The 27387-nt window shown below is 38.0% G+C and overlaps 2 protein-coding genes across 3 annotated transcripts; one reads left to right on the top strand and one right to left on the bottom strand.

Moving 5' to 3' along the window:
• On the bottom strand, nucleotides 1-15876 carry LOC146472349 (glycerol-3-phosphate dehydrogenase, mitochondrial-like). Of its 2 annotated transcripts, XR_014866617.1 has the most exons (14): nucleotides 15442-15876; nucleotides 14305-14479; nucleotides 13078-13202; nucleotides 12279-12376; nucleotides 11165-11328; nucleotides 9652-9759; nucleotides 8173-8374; nucleotides 7146-7216; nucleotides 6465-6587; nucleotides 5384-5697; nucleotides 4801-5091; nucleotides 3316-3597; nucleotides 1715-2069; nucleotides 1-1681 (listed from the first exon to the last, which is right to left on the bottom strand). XR_014866617.1 is itself a non-coding variant. In XM_085119730.1 (13 exons), the coding sequence occupies exons 1-13, from the start codon at nucleotides 15526-15528 to the stop codon at nucleotides 1950-1952; spliced, it is 2160 nt and encodes a 719-aa protein (XP_084975856.1). In that variant the 5' UTR covers nucleotides 15529-15876; the 3' UTR covers nucleotides 1-1949. The 2 variants fall into 2 exon arrangements, 1 of the variants encoding a protein (XP_084975856.1); XM_085119730.1 differs by having other exon boundaries at nucleotides 1-2069.
• A 635-nt stretch (nucleotides 15877-16511) lies between these two features.
• Nucleotides 16512-27387, top strand: LOC146472348 (transmembrane protein 163a-like). Its single transcript, XM_085119754.1, has 8 exons — nucleotides 16512-16730; nucleotides 19954-20076; nucleotides 20386-20429; nucleotides 20580-20674; nucleotides 21836-21932; nucleotides 22667-22778; nucleotides 23523-23664; nucleotides 24831-27387. Exons 1-8 carry the CDS (start codon nucleotides 16616-16618, stop codon nucleotides 24892-24894), a joined length of 792 nt encoding a protein of 263 aa, XP_084975880.1. The 5' UTR covers nucleotides 16512-16615; the 3' UTR covers nucleotides 24895-27387.

Genomic DNA, 27387 nt, shown 5'->3' with positions numbered 1-27387 from the left:
TGACAACAAACGACAAGTCCATGTTTATTGCTACAGCTTAAAATCCATGTCCAACTATGGCAGACGTTTTTTGTGCCCTTGCAAATTGCTTTACTTTTAAATAGTTTTACGTTATGCTTTGGTTACTGTGGCTAGTCCGCTATACCCTATACAGTCTTTCTTTTCGTTTCCACGCAGGCGGAGCGACACATGATGACCTACCAGCCGTACAGGAAACTGTTTAAACATGTAAACAAATGTACATACCTCTTACTAACCGAGTCGAGGTCCGTACTGTTAGTTACGGACCGGGTTTTTTCCCGTTGACTTATTTCGCGCGGTCACCTTCCGATACTTTTCATACTTTTCTAGAACTTTTTTTTTTCTAACAGCTTGTCGGCTTTGGTCATTCATACGCTCAGGAGAGAACCAACGTGTACCTTCTGGTTTTCAAATGACCGCACAGAGCAATTTTGAGCTCCTAAAGTTCACTATACAAGCTTATGTCCTCACCACACCACGCCTTTAACATTCGAACAGACGATCGTTTCTGTTCGCCGCACATTGTGAAATTTCTCTGTTGATAAATTCCTGGATTACAGAGTCCCTTGGATTACAGGTATTGATTCATCGGCCTGGTGAGTAAGTTCAATCGCATGGATAAATTTAGACGTTACAATTGTCGGCCAATTAAATATTGACCTTGCTCTGATACGAACCTTCCTACTTTTCTTACTTAATTTCTTTGTTGTCACACTGTAGCTTCTCCCAGTAAAATGGGTTATCCCTGTAAATTAATTTTTACAAAAGTCTCCAATAGCAACACTGAGTTATGTGCTTCCACTGAGTGCTGCTTCGTTTTTGCTTAACAACGCTCCGTGATTAGTTAAATAACCTTGTGCTACTTCCTCAACCAATCAGAAGTTAAAACCAAAAGCAATTGTCTCTGTCCCACGCGTTTTCCCGCGCTTTTTGCCGGTTACATTATTATAGGACATCAACGCGTGTGACTCGATTTAAATAAAGCGAACTAAAAGAAAAGAGGACTACTAAATTGAAATGGAAGTTAATAACAAAAGAGAATATGTAATATAATCAAACACTAGGAAGAGTTTTTCATCCGATTTGCAAAACCGAGAGGTGGCTTGAGAAAATTAGCCACAGTCGAGTTTTCTTGTTTCTAACCAACTTCGAGGTGTTTGGAAATCGGATGATGTTTATTTTGATATATCACAATTCCAAACCTCCTTCACGGTGGTGATTTCCTTTGTTTTTTCTTCATGAAAAAAAAAATCCAAATGGAGTAAATTAAAGCGAGCGTCGATGTCTCAAAACTACATTGCTGATTCCTCTAACAACTTTTCAAGCAAACTCGAATCGAATTTTTAGAAAGACACTTACGAGGGGCGAAAATTAAACAATTCTGTGGATGCTTTATGCGATAATTGAGCTATCCTAAAGAAAGAGAGCTGTTGTTAAATGTCCAGCTATATGAACGAACACGATTCGGTATTTGCCGTGAACTGAATGATGGAAATTAGCGTTGAGGAAATTAACTCTCCACTGGTACCCCGAGAACTTAACGCGACCTACAAGCTGTAACACGAGTTTTTGAAATTCGCGTTAATTTTAAGCAACGTTTACATCCTATAATAAGGTACTACTGTTCATTTGCTTTGAACTCTGATTGTTTCCTTCCTTCCTTAGCTTGTGCGCTATTTTATTCTGTTGTGACTGGCCATTGAAGGTTTGGATTTGTTTTAACGACTGTGATTGGTTCAAGAAATTGTACAGCAAGTTCCACCCAGTCAGAGCGAAGATACGATTCACATGATTTTTCTCCAGCGCTTGGCACAGTTTACATAGTTTAATTTTCCCCAGCCCCTATTTATTCAATGATTGGCCGACAATATGATACATCATAACTGGCGGCAAGACAGCCATGGTGATTGGTTAAATTATTGTTGACGTCACAACCCGCCGCCGCTCCTGTCCACGGGTATCTGTTCAGTCAAGTGTTTGTGATGGCGATCGATAATGACGGCGAGACGGTTGTTGGCGACGGCTCCAGTTTTTAGGGCGCTCATCAACTAAAAGGGAACAACATGTTAAATACTTAATTTACAGTTGTGTGCTTAGTAAGCTGGGACCAGATTAACGAAGCTTTCTTAAGTTAAGATGTATCCTAAGGATTGTTTCCAGACAATAGAGGGATTTAGCATCGCGTATACGTGAAACTTTGCGAACGGCAAAAATGACCACGTGACCACGGTTTTCCCGCCATTTTACGCGTTTGCCGGTTGCCGTTTCTACGTGAAAACAGGCTATTTCGCGTTTGTCGTCTACGTGAGAACTAAGTAAGTATTTCTTCCTTTTTTTCTCATACACATCAGTGAATAATTGTTGAAAACAAGTACCCCAATAATTTTTCCGGCAAGTCATACTAGGGCAAATTAAATTTCACGTTTAAAAATCCTTCATAACTCACTCTTTATACCGCACTTTTCTTCATGAACTCACCACAGTGAATCGCAAAACAGCTTCATCGAAACTTCAAACTCGCAAAAGCTAAACACGCAAAAGCTAAACACACGCGACGCTTAAGTCAAAAGGTTCACGCTATTTTACGTGAAACGTGAAACGGCAAGGTGACGTTTGCCGTTTCACGTAAACGCGATGCTAAATCTCACTAATAATCTATTGTTAGTCCAACAAAAGTACTGCTAAAAAAAAAAAAAGAAAAAGAAAAAAGAAAAACTATGGATGGGATACATCTTAATTTACAAAAGCTTTCGTGAATCTGAAATCTAGAACCTTGTGGTGCTATTTTTTTTTTAAAATTTTTTTAGTCTGTGGATGAAATCCTAAAGTGTGACCATTCAAATGAAAGCTACTGAGCAATACTTTCCTATGGTGCTGTTTATTATGCTGTACAATTTGACTCTAAGTTTTGAATTCGTGGATGAAATCTTAAAGTGTGACCATTCAAATGAAAGCTACTGCGTAGTACTTTCCTATGGTGCTGTTTGTTATGCTGTACAATTTGATTCTAAGTTTTGAGTCTGTGGATGAAATCCTACAGTGTGACCATTCAAATGAAAGCCACTGAGCAGTACTTTCCTATGGTGCTGTTTATTATGCTGTACAATTTTATTCTAAGTTTTGAGTCTGTGGATAAAATCCTAAAGTGTGACCATTCAAATGAAAGCCACTGAGCAGTACTTTCCTATGGTGCTGTTAATTATGCTGTAGGATTTGATTCTAAGTTTTGAGTCTGTGGATGAAATCCTTAAGTGTAACCATTCAAATGAAAGCTACCGAATGATACACACATACCTGTACAAACTCATCCAAATCAACACAAGAATTCCTGTTTGTATCCACCTCAGCTATCAACTCATGCAGTTGTTTGTCTGACACTTCCTCTCCCATCTCCTTCAACATGTTTCTTAAGTCGAACGAGTTCAGACATCCCCGCTTTGATTTGTTAACTTTCTGGAATTTTTTCTCGTATTCTTTGATCTCCTCGTCGCTGAAGTTCACCTCCACGCGTCGTACATGTTCTTGAACGTCTAATCCCATGGCGCCGAGAAACTCATGCGCGTCTTTAATTTCAGCCTGAAAAACAAAACAAAAAGGGAAGTTATTTAAATCTGAATAGGACATCTCCGAGTTGCTTTGAACCTCATTACGAAAGCGAGGCTAAGTGCAAAGTTTTTCACGTGAAACTTTGTTTTGTTTGCATACGAATGAAAACTAAGTTTCATAATAGAAAATATGCACGAAGCCTCGCTTTCATAATGAAGTTCATAGCAACTCGGAAATGGCCTTAATTGTTAACTCTGAAGACTGGCAATGACAACGTTGGAGTCTCTCACATTACGACTTTTAAGTTTAAAATATAGCGATGTTTTAGTAGCACGCCATTATAAAAGCTAAACAAGACCTTGCGATAATACAGTATTACAAACTAGATTGCTTCCAGAGTTTGTATATTCATATCTTGTATTCATTCTTTTATTTTTAATCTTTTCCTTGCATCTGTCTGGACTGGCTGGATCGCTAGGTACGGGTTTGTGAGTGTTGTCTGTTATTGTTTTATTATTTGAATGAAGAGGCTGCCGTTGTTGTTGTAATTATTTCAAGTTCAGTTTCGAGAGCCGAGGCATAGAAACGCCAAAGTGTGGACTTGATTTTATAGATGAGTACTAAACAAATCACACGAACTTAGTGAGAAGTGGGAACGACTAGAAGGAGCGAGGATGGAAAATAGATACTTGGAGGCGCTGGAAAAAAGGTAGCCTGCGACAGCCGGAAATACGTCTGCGTTCGCAGGCTAGAAAAAAGGTTACTACAACTGTTGTTTAAAGTAGCTGGGAAAAATGTTAACAGATTACACAAGAAGCTATGGATACCGACTTTACAGAGACAATATACCAATGAGTCAGTCGGTATATGTTAGTGACACAAGTACAGTGTATATGCGGGAAAACATCCGAGTTCTCCCAACGGAAGTCGAACCTAAAACCTTCTGATTACTAGTTCGGATGCTCTACCACTGAGCTACAGGAGACTCGTGGGAGCTAAGGCCATTCCTGCATACTGCTAGGATTGGAATGTCAATGGGGGCCAATGAGAGAACGTTTGTCAGATCCCCTCCCCGTTTCGCCAGTCTTGTGGTACCCTACAAACTCCGTTGCCTCTTCACTGACTCTCGCGTCAACATCGTCCCCAGGGTCTCTCCTCTTCCGTCCTTCTCGCTCCAGGGGGGACGGGGAGGGGAGAGACCCTGGGAACAAGGTTACTCTCCCGTCTGTTTACCTCTTTCTTGGCTTTTGACCAGTTCATTTCCTTCGCCATGATATCTGCAATCTTCGGAATGGCATCGGCGGCAGCCTGTGCATTCAAAAACGCAAGACGCGTTCTCCTGGCGAGGAAATCTACAATAGTGCATGCGTATTCCTGCACGCCGTACCGTATTTCAGCTTCAATGTACGGAAACTGTTCCACGAGACGCTTGCCCACTACAGGCCAGCGACTTCCGTTGATGTTGGCCAGTTTGGCAACTTCAGGTGCCTTTGTCCCGTATGTATGGGCAAGGTGTTTAGCTACCTGTTGGACGAAGATAGAAAACTGAGTAAACTTTGAAAATCGGGTCAAATGAGAACAATTGCAGCGAGCTGTTGGGACTACGTTTGACGAGAATCTCACGCGCTTTTGCAAACACTTGCGCCTCAAATTTACGTTAACATCAGTCGCCTAGCGCTCAAACTGAATTACTGGGGAGTTCGAGTAGGGTGATCAAATGACTGGAAAAAAGATGCAGCCAAATCCCGCAGCAGAAATCTGATTTTGTTCGAGTTAACCGAGTTCCGAGTTCTACTGTACTACACTTCAAACCAACCTCGACTTCAAGGCCAAAATCCTGTACCAATCGGATGAAATAATTAGACGTGTAACCCTCTCCTCCCTCAAGGAACAGTCCATCGGTCTGGCACTCTCTCACTGGCTTGAGCCCACGAGCTTTGATAGCGGCCTCCATGGTGTCAACTGCCATGGAGCGGTAGGTAGTCCATTTGCCGCCGGCAATCGTCACTAGACCGCTTTTACTGACGAGTATCAGGTGATTGCGGGCGATTGATTCCGTGTTTGTTGAGTTGGGGTCTATGACCAGGGGCCTGATTCCACTCCATGCCGCTAGCACATCACCCCGGCGAACTGCAAGGGAATGGATCCGAAAAAAGGTAGAGTTACGCCCGGGAAAGGTTATAAAACTTGAAAGGCAGTTGTTTGAAAGTTGAACTGTGACAGAAGATGTGAAGTTTCAGCAGAGTTTATTCTAGAGAGCGCATTGCGCAAATAGAAATAAATTGTGAAAGAAATGAGATGTCATGTTTTTAACCTGGTAAATAAAATACATAAATTTTTCAGTCAGTTACTCCAGTTGGGAGAATTCGGATTTTCTTTTTCCGAGTATGCCTGTGTCACTGACTGAAATATTCATCTATCATTTATTCACCAGGCTAAGAACACAACATCTCTTTTCTTTCACATATACCACTCATCAACATTCAAATCCTAGCAGTATGCAGGATGTTTGTCCCATGAACCTAGTTTAATGGCCTTAGCTCCTGCAACTATCCTGTAGCTCAGTGGTAGAGCATCATAACTTTAGTAATCGGAAGGTCATAGGTTCAACAACTCGGATTTTCTTTTTCCGAGTATGCCTGTGTCACTGAACGAGATATTGTGGAGAGACGCCTCACACACACACACACAGCACGGCGCAAGGGTCTCGCGCGAGAATCTGCGCTTTCGGCACTTTAAGTCGCGCGAGTTCGCGCGAATTTTCAGCGCTTCGCATTTCCATCCGCGACCTTCAAAAGAAGAACACCTGTTTTGCAGTCTAGGAAATTTAGCCTGTTGACAACGAGATCAGTCTTCATACGAAATACCCCTAAATGTGGTTTTCAGAAGCAGCTCACCTTCCACATCTGCACTCAGGTAATGTTTTATTTCACTAAGAATAAATTGTATCTCGGCTTCCTTTGGTGGTGGGTTATATGATAGTTCTGTTGGGGAGTCCGTGGTACCAGCGATCGTTTTCCCTGCAAAATGACAATGATACAATAAAGATGAAATTGATAGCTCATTTTTCCTTGAATATTCCCTGCATGAACAGTCTAGATGGACGAATCAACGCATAAACAAAGTAATGAGCGAGTCAACGCCGTAGATACTGATAATTAAAACGCAAGACAAAGTAATGATAGCCTGCGTAGCAGGCGTATGAAAAATATAGGGTGCGCGAGCCACGCGGGCGCGAGAGAGACACGCGAGGGTAATCCTCGAGTGTCAGCTTCTCTCGCGCTCCACGCCTTTTTTGCGCCCAATATATTTTTCACGCGCCTGCCACGCAGGCTAAAGTAATGGACAGCGGACGGACAAAGATAATTAGGGACCATTAGATTTGACTACAAGATTGAGTTAAGGTACGACTTTCAAATTTGAAGGCAATCACGTTGTTAAAAGACGATATGATTAAGGCATCACAAAGCAGCATGTCTTAAATGAATCACCGATTTACAATTTACAAAACTGAAACTGAAACTGCAGTGAGGGGTGGAGAGGACGAAAAATACTAAAACAAAATTCAGCTGTCTCACCCTCCCATGGAAGGAAGAAGATGACTCGTCCGTCGCTTGTAGCGGGATCCAGCAAACCCATGTTAGTTGGACTGCAAAAACAAACAAAAATGAAACCAACATTCAAATTATTGTACAGTAGTTTAGCGCAGCCAATATTATTCAATTGAAAGCTGCTAGGCAGTGCTGTACTTTCATAATACAGTCGAACCTCCCGTAAGCGACCACCCAAAATGCCAATATTTAGTGGTCGCTTACGAGAGTCGAACTAGAGGGGGAGTTTTTCGGGAACGGGTCTGGCATATCTATTTATTCGAAGAGAATTGAATGCATACATTTTTCTAGTTCCAATACGAGGAGTGCTAGTTTGTCACTAAACGTTCCTCATAAACTCTGAGTAGCGTAATATATACAGAGGACAAGGAGATCAGACCATATGTCAAGTGGTCGCTTTCAAGAGGTTAAAAACAATGAAAAATTATTATGCCGTCAGCTCAAAAAGTGGTAGCAGTCGGTTATGAGAGGTGGTCGTTTAAAAGAGGTTTCAACTATAGGTTCTGACTGGGAAAAATTTGGTGTTTTAGATAGGTGGTCGCTTATGGGAGGTGGTCGCTTACGAGAGGTGGTCGCACCTGGAGGTTCGACTATAGTACTTATCAATGGCACTGTTTATCAGGCACTGTCAGGACCAGACCTGATTATGGCTCCTGGCAGTGTCAGGTAATTTAATTGAAAAAAATGAAAGCTACTGAGCAGTACTTTCCTGTGGTGCTGGTTCTAACGTTCACTTCTTTGTCAAAGTCCAACAAAGCACCAATTTCCTAGATGACATTTATTACGTTGTTCGAAGCGTTTCAACTCTTTGATCTGTTGACAAATTACTTCCGTCTGACCAAACAAATGAAGCTATCAAACACCATTTTCCTGTGGCACTGCTTATTACAGTCAGTGCAAGGCGGTTCTAACTGTGGATGAAAGCCTAAAATACGGCCAATAATTAAAGCTGTTGTTGACAGCATTTCGTCTTGATGACGACCGCAACCAGTACCTGTAGTAGTCTGGCAGCACAATATGCACCCCTGAGCTTGGCTGGCAGATGTTTCGCTCTGTTGGATCATCCATCTTACGGATTGCATCCGTGAATGGTCCAGTAGCATTCACGACACACTTGGCTCGCACGTCAAATTCTTCACCAGTTACGACATCACGTACATGGGCTCCACACACCACCTCATCCTCTTTACCTTCTTCTGTAAAGAAAATTAATTCAGAATTCCTTGGCACACTTCACAGAATCAAAGAGGTTTTATTTTCTCACAAGATCATCGAGTGTACGGATGAACCAAGGCGTTTTTGTAGAAAGCGATTGGCCATTTTCGAGTTGCTTTGAACCTCATTATGAAATTAAAGCAAGGCTTTGTGCATAATTTTTATTACGGAAATTAGTCTTCATTCGTATGCAAACAAAACTAATTTTCAAATGAAAAGCTTTGCACTCAGCAACGCTTTCATAATGAGGTTTACGGCAACTCGGAAATGGCCTATTCGCGTTTGCTTTGAGGCCCATTTACAGATACGATTTTGGTGCAATTTTTGTCAAACTTTCTTAGTGCAATTTTTGCTGTGCTCGAGTTTGCGTTTTATCGTGTGTTCGCTGCGGTTTTGCTTCCGTACGCTCTGTGATTGGTTGGAAATACTCACGCCACTCTATCAACCAATGAGAAACAAAACCAAAACCAGTCGTGACCTCCTCACACGTTTTCCCGCGCTTGGCACCGGTTTCCTTTGGTTTAATGTTTCTGCTTGAGTTTTGATTGGTTCATTGCGCTGTTTACGTTTGCTGTGATTGGCCAGTTTGCCTATCTCATACTGAAACTATTTGAAAGTTTTAAGCCATTCACATTTATTTTGCTATCCACTTGGATTATGTTTTTGCTTTTACTGAAGTTGGCATTCCAAACCGGTGTTAACAAGACGTTTAGAAATACAGTCTAGGACTTTCTTGTTTGAAATTCTAAGAGTTTGTCTTTAAATAACTGAGAGAATATCTTTCGTTCTGTTTTTGATGAAGGCCTCGATTCATCGTCCGATCAACGTTTCTTTTTACATCAGAAGAACCCCTTAAAGGAGTTGAAACAAATTAACGTTAAATTATTGAAAATACAGTCTTGTTTCAACTTTCGTTGGAAACAGGATTTGATTGAATATTCCATCACATTTACTCCATTGCGCATATGCCACACATTGACATTCCAGTCCTAGCAGTATGCAGGATGTTTGTCCCATGAACCTAGTTTCATGGCCTTTACTCCCACGAGTCTCCTGTAGCTCAGTGGTAGAGCATCATCCGAACTAGTGATCGGAAGGTCTTAGGTTCGCCTACTCGGATTTTTTTCGAGTATGCCTGTGTCACTTACTGAATAATACTTCATTCTCAGGATTTGATTATTGTCTATTTTCATTGAATTTTTATTGAATGTAAAGCAACTTCCATCTGTTTTCAACATACTACGGTAAATAGACGTACCTTTTTTCTTTAGAATCGACAAGACTTCCACATGGTTAGCGACAGACGCTCCATGTCTGACAGCCGTTAGGCCAAGAGCAAGGTTCATCCGTGCGTCATTGTGCTGTCCTGAAAAAAAGATACGTGTGATGTATAAACTGCGATTAAAGGGAACACTGGTTCGGATGCTGTGTATCTTAACACTGAGTTGCTTTTCATTAGCAAAACTTTTCAGTTTAACCGGTTGAAGTACACAGGAACGCGCGTTTATACCGGAAATTTTCCGGAACAAGCGGGCGACCTTCGGAGTAGTCTTCATAGCAAGTCTTTCCGTGGAGTTTTTTGCTTGCTTCGCTGTCTGAACGCGCGGAAGTTGGTACGAGAGCGAAAAAACCTAGACTGCGAACAGGATGACGGATGACGCGCGCAAAGCGACGATAAAATTTTGCAAATTAGAAAAGTGAACGAGGAGGCGTCTTTACCGCTCGCTAGAAGTCGCGTGCGCATGACAGAACTTAGGAAAAGAAAAAGACTGCTCGCAGTCTAAGAAATCCCCAGGCGTTTTCGTTCTCATCCCAATTTCCGCGAGGTCAAATAGCGAAAAACACACAAAACCCTAGTCTCCTACACAGCCGTTCTTAGTGCCGTCACGCAACGCTCCTCCCCACTAAGAACGGCAGGAGACTAACTAAGCCCCAATGGAAACACTTGCTGCACAGGTTATCTTCGGGGGTACTTTCCAATCACTGTTCAGTACCAACCGGTTGGAAAGGAATTAACCGTTCCATTTGCACAGAATTTCCACTTTTATTTTTTCGGCTTCATGCGCCATTTCGCAAGCTTTTTGATCTACCAATGACATTTCACAAGATTGTAACCGAAAACGAGGTTCTCTAAATGGTTGCCAAAAGCTTTTCCCTTTGGCACGAAAAGTTTGCGAAAACGTGAAATGCTTACTTTATTGTCCGTGAAACGTGATCAAGAGTACCCCCCCCCCCCCCCCACCGCTCCTCTTTACCACCCTCCTCATTATAAACTGAAATAAATAAATAAAATTAAAATTTTGGCCAAACAGAAAGTGCGCCAGGACTAACTCGAACAAAATCCGATTCCCCTCGATTTTTAAGCCATTTACTATCAGCCGAACTCGGTTAAATCGAACTCCCCACTAACTCAAACTAATTTTTCTTCCCTTTGTCTCAAATTTACCCCGAACTTTGTTTTAAAAATGTCAGTTGGTAAGCCTCAAAATATCAGCAAAATTCCCAAACTAAACGTTCTTATTATTGTAGCCCATGACATTGCAGTGATCACGATAAGTATTGAGAGGATACTTGAAATTCAACACCAACCCGCTAACTCGAACTATTTTTTTGTTTCCCTTGGGAATTGGAGTTAGTGGGGTTCTACTGTATCTGACTACGATGATGAAGATGACAATGATGATGTCGATGATGATGATGATGATGCAAGCAAGTGTAAAAAAAAGTTTTCACTGCACACATCTCATCAACTGAACAGCAAATTTACTTACCATCATAATAAATAATTGCTCCACACAACTTCTCCTGTTTTAGCATGGGGAACAGCTCTAAGGCCTTCTTTTTTCCAACAACGTAGCTACTCCTAAGAAGTTGCCGTCCAGACACAAGATCATACATCTTGATTCCCGCCCAGAAGTAAGGAAGCTGCCACCATCTGCATATGACACACAAGATAACAACAATGACATATGCTTTAAATTTTGTTTAAGTGAATAAAAGTTTGCAATGAAATGCACAGCAAAAGAAACCTATTTGAAAATGAGTAAAAATGACTCACTCTTTGAGTAAAGTTTTCATTTTACTCAATATGTTGAGTTAAATTAACAACGTACTTAAAAATATTATGAGTCACATTTTTTAACCAACAATTTAAAGAGTTGAAAATTGAATAAATTGAGTAGGATTCACATAAGAGGGTAAAGTTTCTAAAGAAACTGTGGTACTGCATTGGTGAGGAGCAGAAAAGAGGTGTATGGTTTTATCAACAGAGCTGATGTAAATAAGGTAATTAATGGCCATTGTAAAGAGATCCGAGCGCTGATGTTTCAATGTTTCAAGCATTAGCCCCTTTGTCAACACTCAAATGTCTTTCATCAGAGCATCTGAGAATGTGCTAACACTCATTTAACATTAGCACTCTTATTACACTCATTTTGAAATCACCGGTGATCCCTGCAATCTGATTGGCTCTCAACAGTGCGATTTATTCCCAAATTGCACCATTTTTTGCTCCAAATCGCATCCTTTCTTTAGCCCAACAAAATGGAAATGAAGTAACAAAAATAGAATATTAATATTGACAATGACACCCTGTGATTTCAAAATAGGTGTAATAAAGTGGTAATTGAACTTTGTGTTGTGCAATTTTGGTCTGAAATCATACTTGTGATTTCAAATCAAACTCGCGCTGCGCACTTGTTCGATTTTGAAATCACGCGTATGATGTCAGACCAGATTGCACTCCACTCATTTCAATTACCATTATAAACTCCTTTATGATGGCCAAATTATCTTAAGTTATCAACTGTGTTGAAAAAAGGTTGTAATTTGGTCGACTGTAATAATGGTCACAAAACAAGTGAATTAAACTATGGTGTAACTTGCCTGTAGACTGGAAGCATGATTGGTAAAGGGGCAGACAAGTGTGGAGCGATGGAGAGCAGATTGGCTCTCTCATGTAAAGCCTCCTTCACAAGACGATACTGCAAACAAACACAAATCAAACAGAAAGACAGTTGAGAAATTTTCCCAATATCTCTTCTTGTTCAGAGACTAGTAAAAGTCATGAAAAGAAGAAGTTATTTTTTTTAGGTTCCCACACTTGATAATAAGAGTCAATATACTGTATGGTATTTTTAAATTAATTTATTGTTCAGACTAATCCAAGAGAAACAGTTTTAAGATTTTTTTGTGTTTCGTTTATTTTATTTATGTGTATACTGAATGATTTGGTTAAGCCAAGTAAAGAAATACAAGTATGATTTTTCTATTGTTCTGGAAAAACTCATAAATTCTTAGGTATAAGCTGAACCCCATTCTTCAGAGTTTGCCAAAACTAAGTTTAAAATCTTATAAAAATCGCTCCTCTTCAGAATAGGCTTATAATGGTACATTAAATTTTTAGTAACTGGTATAGCAGGGGTTGGAAGCAATAAGGATAGTGAAGTGTATAATGATGACAGTCAAGGTTTTCCAAAACAAAGGGCGAGTGGTGAAATATATACAATGTAATCCCCCTATGTAAGGCTAATTCACTTACGAGCAGTGCTCCCTTTCATAAAAACTGATAACAGGTTAAATTATGAACTGCATCAGTTACACACAAGTACCATATACATGTAGTTTTTGCCATGTCTAAAACTCATTACACACCTGACAAGAGAAAAACAATAATAATATTTACCTGCTCCCTGTCCAATTGCATGATGGCCTTCTGTAGGTACCGCACCCCTCCATGTATCAGTTTAGTGCTGCGACTGCTAGTGCCAGATGAGAAATCATCTCTTTCCACCAAAGCAGTAGAGAGACCTAAAAAACGTTCAGTACATATTTAGTAGAACTTTTCAATGTAAAATTAAATGGACTACAGTCACATTTCAAGCTCTTCTGGGCAGCACAAAACTATCTTGAAAATGCTCACTGTAAAAGGTGGAAGGAGCAGAGGAAGACAACAAGAAAAAAATGAAAGAATGGACAGGTTTGGAGTTTGCAGATTCCCAGACCAAACTCAGAGAATTACTGAGGACAGCTCAGACAAGTGGAAGAGCTGTTTTGGAACTCAACAATAGTGCTTTAACCAACTCTGCTAAGGTGATGGAACAAGTCATAACATGACAACAAGAAAAAATGGAAGAATGGACAGATTTGAACATCATTAATTTTGCAAATCATTTTAAAATAATAACTGAGATTCACCTTTTCCTTTAAAACCCTTGGTGAATCATGGAAGCAATTAAACAAAGTTGAGACAGATACTTAAGCTATATGTGTAACAGACAACATGCCCAGCATCAAATGGACCGTGCTAGATTCAACAAAAGTGACAAAGAACTTGAAAAACTGTGACCAAACTTTTTTCAACTGAAGATGGTTTGCATTGTACTGGGCCCGGTTGTTGAAAGAGTGGATAACGTTATCCAATGGATAAAATGTACTCCAACTAATACATCTTATCCACTGATTAGCAACTTCAGTTATCTGCTGGATAAAGTTATAGGGTTCGTAATGTTTTGAGCTTTTGAAATTCCATGACTTTCCATGACCTCTTCCATGACTTCTCCAAGTTTTCCATGACCTAAATTTGACCATTTTCTTGGAAATCATCTTTCATTTTGGGTATGTTTTTTACTATTTTCTTTGCAGAAAAAAAAAACAATTTATTTTGTACTTTTTATTAATTAAAACATCATTTTCCATGACTTTCCATGACCCACACCTAAATTTCATGACTTTCCAGGCCTGAAAAATGAAATTCTAAAATTCCATGACTTTCCAGGTTTTCCATGACCCGTACGAAACCTGAGTTATCCACTTGTTGAACAACCAGGGCCAGGTGTGCACCCTGGCTTATCTCCTTTAATTACAGACCTACTACATTGTACATCTTATATTATGTTTGCATACACTGTACCTCTTGTCACAGCATCAAGGGCCACTCCACATCCAGTGGCACCCCCACCTATCACCAAAACATCAAATTCTGGTGTGTTCTTCAAAGCACTGATGTGCACTGATCTTGATGGAAGAGGCACATTTGGTCGATCTCCTGGTACCTTTTCAGCAGCGGTCACTGACAAGAAGGGGTTCTATAGAAGAACAAATTGGCACACATTACCAGGGGTTTCATTAAGGATGGTGCCTACTTTTGCTAGTGCGCATACAGAGTACATTCTGCGCATCTCAAGATACTTGGGTTTCCTATGGGCGGTGACTGCTAATACAGGGATATTTTTGCGTGGTTTAAAACTATGCAGAGAAAGCAGAACTCAGCAAGTCCTCTTGGTAACCAAAGTGAAAATTGGGGGTAACCATACATTTTTCAGTGATAATAACGCTTTAATTTGGAAAAAAAAATGCCATACATTGCTTTGTATTTTATGGCTTTTTCAAAATAACTGTTGCTTGATCATGATTATCTCTGAAAAATGCATGGTTACCCTCTCTTATTTTCTTTTTGGATTTCAATAGCCCTTGGTAAGATCTCCTTTTCCCGCATAGTCATAAACCACGCAAAATACTTCGGTATTAGTAGGCACTTCACCGTCCTTAAGGAAATGAAAGTTAGGGTGGTACCCAAGCTACGCTAGTAATTTAACATATGCATAAGCTTATATACACTTGATTGCAAAAACGTTGACACCTAAAAAGCATAAACCATGAACGATGAGACCCAACGGATTTGTGGATAGTGTTTAAAAATTGGCCCTTGTTGGCCAACTTGATTCACCATGTGCAGTTAATTTTGGTTATCAACCGTCGCACGAGAATAGAATATTATGCAAATAAATTTAGTACCCTTATACCCATACAGCCATTGGGTCTCATCGTTCACGGTTTATGCTTTTTAGGTGTCAACGTTTTTTGCAATCGAGTGTATAGTTACCGGCTAATAGGGCGTGCAAGATTTAGGATGAAAATTTATTGAAAACCATTTTACTAAAAGTGTAATAGAGCTTCAGCCTAATCATGTACATGTACAAAACAGAATAGTTCAAAACGCACAATTATTGGCGAATGCAAGAGGTTCTATTAAAGTGAATACACACACCTGTTGTCTGTTGTCACGAAATCTGTGGAGTGCATAAAGTCCACAGCTCACAGCGACTGTACCTCCCAAAATGCGAATGTAAGACATCACGGAATGAACCGAGTTCGAAAGGAAACGGCTGACGGATATAGCCTCTCAAAATCCGGTAAAAATGCAATGGATTTTATCTGGAAGAAGACTTCATCTGCAACTGGAAAAGCCTGCCACTGTCTGTTCGATTCTACTCGGGCAAAATTTCCAGCGAAGCCAAGATAAATGACGACCAAAGAAGCGTTTACGTAATCTCCGCACGTAGTCGATAGCTGGCTTTTGACAGCAAGTTTTCACAGCAACCGACGATAAAAGAAACAGGAATCTCAAGTAACACAACAATAATGATTCCTTGTGCTTTTCCTTTGGGTACTTGACTTCGGAGGACTTCGGTAAATCCCTTGTAAACGTTCCCAGACTCCTCTTTGTCACATCATTGTCTCCCACCAGCCCCTACCAGCTGAGGGCAGGGAGGAGTGTTGCGTGACGAGCAGAAGAACTGACTAGCTACGTTCGGGGTTTCTATTCGCAAAATTTGCGATTTTGCACTTTATTATTTCACGAAAAGCAGAAATGTGTTCAAATAATACAAAAAAGAAAAAGCAAAAAAAAAAAAAAAAGAAGAAGAGAGCAAGGATGATGTGACGATCAGGGAAATATATTTTCCAATATTTCGAAAAATAATTGCCTGGCTCTTATTGCCCTTTGCCGTAGTGTCAGCGCTGTACGGCAGGGCGACCGCCGGTTTGGTTTAAAAATCTATTGCCTACCCCCCCCCCCCCCCCTCGACCCGACTTAAATAGACAGTTAAGTCTTGTCAAATAGGGAAGATGCAGTTTCACAAGATAAATATATATTTCTACTCGAGTTTTTGTAGCTTTTAGTACTGGCTCGATTTCGGAGGACCGTTTTCCCGAGGAGGGGAAAAGTGTTCACCAAATTTTACCCCCTCCCCCTCCCTCTCGCCAACCAACTCTCCCCCACTCCCCCAGTTTTCCTTTCCGCCTCTCCCCAGGTCACCCACCACTGACGGTTCGTTGAAAATTACCCTGCATACTGTTCATTTTGGTTTTCAAACATGGAACCAGTTGAATAGAGTATGGTGGATTCTTGCTTGCGGCATGATTGATGCCGTGAAATCATCATGGAAGAGCCTGCAAAGTATGGTTCTTCTACCGTTCTTTTAACAAACGTCACGGCTGGCAAAGAAAAGTCAAGTGACGTGGAAGAATTTCACTGTATATCGCCCTTGGATGACGGTGAGTTAGAACTTCTGTCGGTCAAAGCCATCCAACCGGCAGTCGATCGCAAATTATCTTTAAAATAATCGCTGCCCTTGAAAATCAGCTTTTGATCGGTAGTTTTTAACTTTATTTAATCTTTTTTTTTTGTTAACAAAATTTCGAGTAGGCCGGCTTTCATTTGGAAGTATCGAGGAAATAAGCTTACCAATCGATCTCATCCGACTCAACTCAAATAATGTCAAACATATTTTTTTGAAAGCTTCATTACATTCATTCTTATGATTTGAGAAAAAAGTGGAACGGTTGGCAGTAAGATCTGATCTTAATGCCTTTTTCCGAAAGAGAATGTGTAAAAAAAATTTGGATCCTTCGATCCGATCCCTTCGACTCTTTGATCTGGTAGTATCTTGTTAGAACAAACTTGTTTGATGTTGACATGTTGTGTTGTGCGTAGAATTTAAAGCATTTTATCATGTCGTTTTAGTTATTGAAGATGTAGCCTTTAGTTGAAAAAAATTGGGCTAATTTCTTTTGATATTTAACTTGAAGCAGTGGCTTAGCAAAGTTCTGAAACGGTGTGGTAATCTGCATGGATTTTCGTTTCTTCATATTTAATAAATAAACTGGTTCAACATTTCGTGTCTTAAGTGGCTTCGAGAATGAAACGCTTTGTTAAAGACTGCTTCGGGCACTGTAAAAATATTATATTATTCTATAAACTAAAATAACCTTATTTGTAAAACGACTATAGAGCGACGTTTTTTCTCAAGGCAAATTTTCTGCATGTAAATTCCCGCGAGTCTTGAAACCATTGTTAAAATTTAATCAAATTTCTATTAAAGTTTAACTTTCACCTTCAAGCTGTGTTCGGGAGCTACAGTGTAGTAAAATTCAGCGTCGTTTTTTACGAGCTATAGTTTTTGTAAAAGGTATTTGGGCTAGTGTGTGTTGAATTCCAAGATAATTTCTGTCAGAAGTAGCGTTTATAATTATTTTTAATATTTAATTGCATTTAAAAATTATAGTTTTTTTAATAAATAATTTTGAAAATCAAGGTTGTACATGTAAATTTTACATGAAATTACCTCTGCTTTTACTTAAACTTTGAAAATCTTTTATTTGTCAAAATGGATAAATCACATCTAAAAATTCCTCAGAATACATGTATTTTTTAAGACATTTAAAACTTCATTTTACATCCCAAAATGCAAAATAAAATACAGTAATTATTTGAATGATTTTTATGCCCACAAGCTCTGCATGTAAAATTTGCAGCTGTTAGCATTATAACTCAATGGGCAGAGCTTTGAAACATATGTTTAACAAATGCCCAACTTCTCACAGAGATTTCAATTTCACAAATGTAGACTGAGATTTACTATATTACTGATGCTGATTGGTTGTAATATTTGCAAAATAAATAATTTAATCCCTGACACACCTGTAAAATTCAACTATTTTTGGAAGTAATTTTCTTTCTGTAATGAGAAGATGGCAAATACATGTAGATAAGGAAGGAAATCTTGTATAGGGTGGAATCGTATTAATTTATTAACTCTTGAAAATGGTCTCCTGCAACTTGAACAGTAATGTGAATCAAATCAGTACAAATTTTCCTGTGCTTTGGTACATGCAGATATCAAACTATTCATATCTTAAGGTTTTTTTTTGTTTTGCTTAGACAATTTAAGCTGTCAAGAATCTACTGTACACTGTACATTTATTTACTGCTATTAAGCAAATTATAGTAAAATAAATATTTTATTCATTGAAGTGAAGATGGATAATAGTGGTGATTGAAGTAAATATATTCTACTGACACTGATGCAAAGTAATAATAAATTATTGCTCACCTCAGTGTAAATTGTTTTAGTATTAAATTAAACCAGTGGATAGCCAGTCTTAAGTATTACATGTATAAGTAACTATTTTGGACAAACTGGTGAAAAAACTTGTGCGTAAATTCAGAACAGTATATATGCCTGGAATTACAACTACTACTGTATAAAAATATTATTAAGGCTATTCGGACTTTGCCAATGAGAGTCTGTAAAAAACACTCTCCACTGATTTGGTACAAACTAGTAATAAGTGATAGTATAAATTAAAGTTGGGAGGCTGTTCTGTATTTATAAATATATAATGTACATGCATTATATTGCTGTTAATTCCTACAGTTTTATTCAGACCATGGCTATAGAAATAATAATTACATTGATTTCATATTTGCGTTTGGGAAACGAGCTGTGCTCTCTGAGGTTTTTCTTGTTTTCTCTTTTAATACCTGTACGTTAGAAAGAAAAAATATCAACAACTTATTCATTAATTACTACGTAAAACTTGAGGTTGAAGAAAACATTTAAATATTTTAATCTTTTCAAACAAATCACATTTTCTTGATTCTCTTTTTGAAAGTGCTGAAAAATAAACTTACAAGTTTAGAGAACTTTTGGGTTTATTCTAGTAATTGGTTTGCAAGGGTTGAGTGGTCTGCCTTAAGATTTTAACAAGCCTGCTGTCACAAAGCCCTGGGGACCAAAACATTTTGCTTTTCTCATGTACAAAGCTCTCACTGGATTTTATGTTCTCATTCTCATTAATAATCTATGAACGAAAAACAAAGGGAATCACTACTGTGCAAGAGGCTTGGAAATGTGATCAATTTTAGTTATCATAAAAAAAAATTGGTGAACTTTTGCTTTGAATTTCACCAAGAATTATTATTTATGGTTTGAGAAGCTATACCAAAATTTGGTATTAATAGCTTCTCACTAAATACTTGAAAGAGTGTTTCATCCGATTTCCAAATGTCTCGAAGCTGGTTGAAAAACATTCGACCGTGCCATGTTTTATCAACCCACTTGTGGGTGTTTGGACATTGGATGAAACACTTCCTCATGTTTGAAAAATTACAATGTATACAGTATCACATACATTGCAGGTGATGTAAAAAACTAAAATAAAAAATTTTATTTTGAGATACATGTGTAGCAAACGTGTTATTAGTCTTGCTGCTTGAATTAATTTTGTAGTCATGGATAACTGGGAGTGACATATGTTGTAGGTTAAAATGAATCCAGGTTAAAGTGATTTCTAAATCAACCTATATGTAGGTTGATTTGTATTTTCCTTTGTTAAGGTTAGGTAATTTACAACATCAAACATCAAAGTAATGGCACTTCATGCATGCATTTGTAGTTGTGACTTATTAACTTTTCCCTTGTTTTACTCATTGCAGATTTTCTTCTACATAAAGAAAAGCAGATCCCTGCTCAGTTGATGGACAGATGGGTTAAGGCAGCTCTCGCTGTATCTTATGCCTCTGTGTTCTGTACTTTTGTCCTCGGAGTGAGTGCATTTGGTAAGCATGTTGATTGATCACTTCATTCAAGATTACAACATTTTTATTTACATGATTATATATTATTGTGTTATAAACATGTGAAGTTGAACACTTGGCTGGGCAACCATTTTAAATTACACAATCAATTTAACTTTGGAAACAGTTGAAATTTCTTACATGGTCTTCGCAATCATCCAGGATTTATTCTAGATACATGTACTACATTACCACTACATGAAAGTGCTTCTATTTATTGTGTAGTTAAAATATAAGCTTTTCAAACTTACAGTATTACATTTGTGGCTGACTGTTTCCTTGTTTCCACAGCTGTTTCCAGTTTGGCTAAAAGCTCCGCTGCATTTGGTTTTGCAGTAAGTGTTTAGATGTTAATTTTCCAATTTTTTAACTCTTGCTTCATCTCGTTAATGCAGAGGCATTCCCTCTCTTCTCTTCCAAGTGTGTTTCAGTTTTTGAACTTTATACATGTATTTATGATGGATTTTGCTTTTTTCCCCCTTCAGTTTGATTCTCTTTTAGATGTCTGTTCTTCATTGGTTGTAATTTGGAGATTTTGTGGTGTAGCTGGGAAAACATATTCCTGGGAAAGAGAGAGAAGGTACTTAACAGTACCTGCAAAAAAATGTTTGGTTTGAAAAATGATTTCAATAATGTTTGACAACTATATGTTACAGACTGTAATATTATTGGTTTTTTTTTTTTTTTTGGCATACATGTATTATGCCTCAGCTGTTCAGCTTTTCCCCAAATACTTAAGGAGGGTGCCTCCTAAGACAGAGGTATTTTTGGGCACTCTTGACGACTGAGCAGGAAAAGCAGATCTTAGCAAGGGCTATTGAAATCCAGAAAGAAAATTGGGGGTAATCATGCACTGTTCATCGTACATAATTAAGCAACAATACATGTACATGTACGTGTAATTCCAGAAAGTGCTAAAATACAAAACAATGGATGAAATGTTTTCCCAAACTGAAGCTAAATTACAGTATGTCTGAAACCCATGTGTGATGACCCTTTAGATTCCAATATTAACCTTTGCCAAGATCTGCTTTTCCTGCATAGTTATCAACAGCACAAAAATGCACATACTGTATCTCTGTTTTAGCAGGAACCACCATACCCCACTTTCTCAGACCATCCCAAGTTGCACAGAATGTGCAGCTGAAACAAAAGGAGGCACTGTCCTTAAAATAATACAGTAGTTACTTCCTTTTTCAGGTCAAACCATTTTAATTTACAATAATTGTAAATTAAAATGGTTTGACCTCAAAAGGTAGTAACTATTTCCTTTTTACCGGTATAAGAAATATTAACGAGGGAAAAAAATCCAAAGACCTTGCATTTTTCCAGTCAATAAATTATTACTAATTTAAATTATTACTTAGTCTTTTAATTATCAAAGATTAAGGAACTTTTTTGTTCAATGATCTTGATCCCAGGTTCTTTGCCAAGTTGGTTGATGCAAAATCTGTGGGGGATGGCAGATACACCTCCCAAGATCCGTTCATTCAATCAACGTTGTCCCATACAATCTTGACTCCAATCTATATTTGGAGTGCCTTCTTTCTACGTCAAATGCAAATAGGGTTCTCACAGCCAGTGACCTCCATTAATGATTATATTATTTTACCCTGGCCATTGGCATGTTGGAGAGTCACTTCATTTTGAGCCATTGCTATACCCTGTAGGTACTGTTTAATTAAAAGAAAATTATTAATAGCAAAATTGATTATAATATTTTTTTTTCTTTTTATTGCAGAGCTTGTATAGCAATTGCAACATTGTTTGTCTTATCTGCCACTGGGATATTTATTCGAGCCATCAGGTCTTTGGTTGTGGAGAAGCATCCCATTAGAGTAAGTCTCATCATTTTTCATCAAAAGGTGCAAGATAGACTTGCTGACAATTTTGGCCAAAACCAAAGTCAAACAGGTCTCAACCGGCTTAGCTAGAAAGTCAAGTTCAACAGGTCAAACTATAAGAAAAGAACTTGACATAAAAATTCCAAAGTCTAAGCTTATCACAACTCTGCTTTGGAGGTACAGTAAAACGACTGCATATAGATATTCACGAACCATATACAACTTACATGTCCTTTTCTTACCTCAAACTCAGAAAGTCAAGGTCAACACGTCAAACTGAAAAAGAAGTTGACATCAAAGTCAGTTTCAAAATGCCAAAGTCTAAGATGATCACGACTCTGCTTTGGAGCTACAGTAAAGTGACTGCACTTAATTAAGCCATACATGATGTACCACTACTTTAGCACTTAGTACTTTACCACTGCATGACTTTACTTTAATTTACTCTAGTTTACTTTAGTACGTTACCACTACATGATGTACTTTTCTATACCCAAAGAAGTGAAAAGGGTGTATTTTCAGAAGGGTGGGTAGAATTTTACTTGGTTTCAACATTGTTGCAAGACGAGTGTCAACAAAAGCAATATACATGTACATTGTACACTTTTAGCTCTAAAAGACCCCAATAAGCTATTTCAAAATTTCATTGATAACAATGTTTTAAGTCACTTTGCAGCATGATGTTTGTTGAATTTGCAAATAGTCACTTTATTCTTCCACCATTTCAGTTCACAGGCATTGAGGCAATTGCTGGTGTGAGTTTGGTGACATTTACATCACTAGCCTGGATGAAATTTATAATTGCTGATAAACTGAACAGTGAATCTCTTCGCACGGATGGTAAGTAGTTTTAACAATAATTTGTTATTATGAACGGTACAGTTGAGCTCTGCCATTGACTAACTTGTTAATCATTTGACACAATGCTATTGTGGCAACTTTTTCATGGCCCAAACAAAAGCTCAGTAAATTTCTTATCTCAAAACCCAGTTAATAATAATAATAATAATAATAATAATAATAATAATAATATTAATAATAATAATAATAATAATAATAATAATAATAGTGATCATAATGATAAAGAGAGTTCTTTATACAGATGACCTACGACATAGTTAATCTGATCACCTTGTCAATGCAACCAACAACCACCCACTTTGTAGTTCCAAAGTGTAAGTTTGTTTTTGTAAAATTGCCCAATTTAACAAACACAGTTGACACCAATGAACAAACACAGGTCTACAGAAATTGACAAAGAAAAATTGATATCAAAATACAGCTGTATTATATCTTATTTTTTAGTCAGCATTTGGTACATGTAACTAGATTTAAAGCCTTATTTCACTATTGAAGTCAAGCTGCTTTTTTAAAAAAATTATGACTGACTGTACATTTGTAGGTCTGCTTCCTGTTAAATTTAGGCAAGCTGTAATAATGTGACACCCCCCCCCCCCCCCCTTCCCATTAGTCTGACTGCACCTTAAATACAAGCAATGGTTTTGCGGGGTTCCACTTGTCATTTACCTGTCGAGTGCATTTTTTATGTTCACTTGTTCACTGACCTTTTGCTTTTCTTTTAAGCTTTCAATTCAACTGCAGGTGCAGGCATGGCTTTGGGAATCATTTTAAGTGCAATGGTTTATCAATACAGCAGACATATTTGGTATCTTGATGCATCTGTGGCTCTTTGTATAGCAGTTGGTTTGTTTGGCTATGGGTTGAGGTTAGTGACTCCCATTTGTTCCTACACACTTACTAGTTAAGGGCGGTGCCTACTAATACCGAAGTATTTTTGCGCGGTTTATGACTATGCGGGAAAAGCAGATATTAGCAAGGGCTATGGAAATCCGAAAAGAAAATTGGGGGTAACCACGCATTTTTTAGAGATAATTAAGCAGCAATTATTCCAAAAAGCTAAGCTTCAATTTTCCAAATTGAAGCTTTATTATCTCTGAAAAATGCATGGTTACCCCCACTTTTCTTTTTGGATACCGGAAGCACTTGCTAAGTTCTACTTTCTCCGCATAGTTTTAAACCGCTCAAAAGTATCCCTGTATTAGTAGCCCCCACCTATAGGAAACCGATTATCATGAGATGCACAGAAAGTATGCGCAGTAACAATAGTAGGCACCGTCCTTAAACATTTTCAAGAATTTGCACTTGGCTAACAATTTGCGTTACTCTCAGTCGCAGCTAAGCACTGTCATGCATGACCTAATTTAATATCTAACATGGCAATGTTTTGTCACTGACATAACATCAATCGTGATGTTTACAAAGCCTGTTGTATTCATACATGTACATGTAGTTTTACATTGGCCATCAAGTAAGCTCTTTGTAACTGAAGTTTGAAAAAAACTCTTCTTATGCCTTTAAGCCCCATTATCAACAAGCATTTTCTTCCAACTTTCCTCCATGTGTTATTTTTTGGTACTAGCTGCAAGAAATTATATTAATTGTTTCAAAATCAAGGCCCAGTTGTTTGAAGCCCAATTAAGCTAATCCTGGGTTAACATGAACTCAGATTTAAGTTTAATTTCTAATCATTCTGACTTAGACATTTCTTTTACATTAACTTAAAATTAGCTTTAAAAAGCACTTTTATGAGCAAAATAAAAACCTTGGTTACTTTTAAATCGACGCACAAACAGAACAGTTAAGTTTTCACTTGAAGGGTCATTTTTGGCATCTAGTCCTAAGCAAAGACATCAATCTAAAGTAAGCACCCAACAAATCAGGTTACATGTACCAAATTATTAGTAAAAGTCAGCTTTTCGGCTGACCAAACTTGATAAGAAGTGACATGTATGTATGAATTCAGTCCCTTGATTCTCCAAGTGTGAGGAGTTGCTGTTCTTTAATTAATACAATATTTTCATCTTTCAACAGGCTTTTGGGAAATCTTTTACCTGCAAAAGGAAAGCTCCCTGCTCCTGGGGAAGGATTTGAATAGATATTTTATCTTAACAGTCAAGTGCAGTAGTTTATGTAAGGATTTATTAACATGCAGAAGTTATATTTTTCAGTTGATCTCAAAGCAAATTTTTTATCTTTCTAGGGTGTCCTTGTAAAATTTTTCCCATAAAGAAAATGAGTGCTTTAGATCTTATGTCATATTTATGCTCTTGCCAGCAGTTTAATTGAATGTATAAGATTTTTAATTTTTATTTGTGGTGTGACCAACAAGGGATTTCATAAAAAATAATAGAATGTGTTATTTCAGAAAACTGTCCATACACTGTCCTCACCTCACAGATTTTTTTTAATTTGAGCCTTCCCACGTCTCTGAAAAAAGGGGTGGGACCAAAAAATGGTTTGATAGTGGCAGCCATTGGTGCCTATTTAAGCTGACGTCCCGTCCTATTTCCCAGCAAAATAATGTAAAACGGACACTTCTGTTGTCCTTTCATGCAGACCATCATCATTGTCATCACCATCTGAACTACATGTATTCCAGTTTAGCTTCATACTCCCCCCCCCCCCCCCCCTCCTCTTCATCCCCATGCAATTTCCAGTGACTTTGCTTGGGTCAGGTATGGACAGTTACTGGAACTACACAGTAATATTGAAAGGTTTTATGCAAAGGCTATTGTAAGTGACTTTTTGCCTTGAAACCAGGTAAGCCCTAGTTTGGCTCAAAGACCAATTATCATGTAAAGAACTTAGTTGCGTATTTAGGTTTTGAGTAAAATGTTAAAGAAACAAGAAATGAGCTGATTATTTTCCTTTAAAGGAAACCTCCACTCTTGAAATGAATTAACGTTAAATTGTTGAAAATTTCGTTGGAAAACATGGAAATCATATTTCTGTGCTTGCAAAACATAATTAGATTATCCCGACCCTATTTTTCATTTTAAATTTCCCGGGCGCCGCTATCTTGGATTTCATGACGTAATACGGTTGCTCAATTGTTTCTCACAAAAGAACTTCTGCTTGCTGACAATTGCGGCAACCGTATGACGTCATGAAATCCAAAATGGCGATAATCATATCTAATTTTTAGCACACTTAATGTCACTTCTACTTTTTAAACTAAAATTTAGAACGTAGACACTATGTCCGACAATTTACCGTCAATTTGTTGTCGGAGTGGAGGCTCACTTTAACATGCAAGGGACCTACCCAATTGACGAAGTGAGCTTGAGCGATTTCTTTTGTGTGCGAATCTGAACAAGTCCAAGATCATCAGTCTCTGTGCCAAACTAGAGCTTACCTGGAACAATATTACAATTTCAAAGCAAAAAAAGTCATTTACGATGCATGAATGGTCTTGCTTCAAAACCCTTCAGTCATATGTACATAGTGGTATGTTAAAAACAAAAGGTGTTAATTTATTTTGTGTAAATGGCCACAGCCCTTTGGGGAAACTGTACATTATAAGCATGTATATTTTATTTTGTAATATAAAATGTGTATGACTCTGACTTGTAAAAACGTTAAAAACCAAACGTTTATAAAAAAAACTTAGCAAGACATTTTGGCCGAAAATCTTCGGCCTTCGTCGGTTTAAAAAGTGACAAATAAGCAAACGCTTATCTAACGGTTCACAGTTTGCGCTAAGCGTTTACTTATTTGTCACTTTTTAAACCGACGAAGGCCGACGATTTTCGGCCGAAACGTCTTGCTACGTTTTTTATAAACGTTTGGTTTTTTAACGTTTGTACAAGTCAGAGTCATACACATTTTACATTACATTATGTCCATTCCAGACTGCAATTTCAGTATCTTTTATATTTTATTTTATTTTATTTTATTTCATTTTTGTTGAATCACTTAACTCCAGGCTGAAATTAAAAATACATGTATGTTTATAACATACTCACCACAGGAAAATGTACTTTTCAGCGATCTAATCTGTTCCGTACTTAAGGTATCTTGTGCATTATTTTAAAAAATGACCATAGAATAATGCAACTCCAAAGTAACTCTGTTTTGATTGGCTTAGTGGCGATGCGATATCAGCCATTATAACCCACTGATTACTTTCTGTGCGTTTTCATTGGACAAAACGCGTTACGTGGTACAAAATCAGACGGCGGTTATATAACAATGCAAAATCACGCGGGGTATCGCCTGATACTGGCCGAGTTGGCTGAAATGAGGGGATATTCCGAGAGATTGAGCAAGATAATTGTTCAGTTATTCAACACATTGAAAACAAAGCACAGTTTTATTGTAGAAACGCCGGAGACGATCTTTATTAATTGCCATTTTTCTCCCCGGCATACGAAATTACGTATATCGCAGGATATCTGTTGACTAAGGACGACGAATATTCAGCGCACCATGACCATATTTGGGCAGTGTTCCAATGTGTTGAATAACAACAGACGAAAACAGTCCGTCCGATTTTTTTTTTCCACGATAAAAATAAAGAAAGAAGTCCAAATTTTAGGTCTTAGTTGTTGTAATCCAATCACAGTTTAATAAAATGCAGTTAACTGTA

The sequence above is a fragment of the Pavona decussata genome, unplaced genomic scaffold (assembly GCF_977016875.1).
Source record: "Pavona decussata unplaced genomic scaffold, jaPavDecu1.1 SCAFFOLD_100, whole genome shotgun sequence".
NCBI classification, from domain to species: domain Eukaryota; kingdom Metazoa; phylum Cnidaria; class Anthozoa; order Scleractinia; family Agariciidae; genus Pavona; species Pavona decussata.
This window is presented reverse-complemented; position numbering and strand designations above follow the sequence as displayed.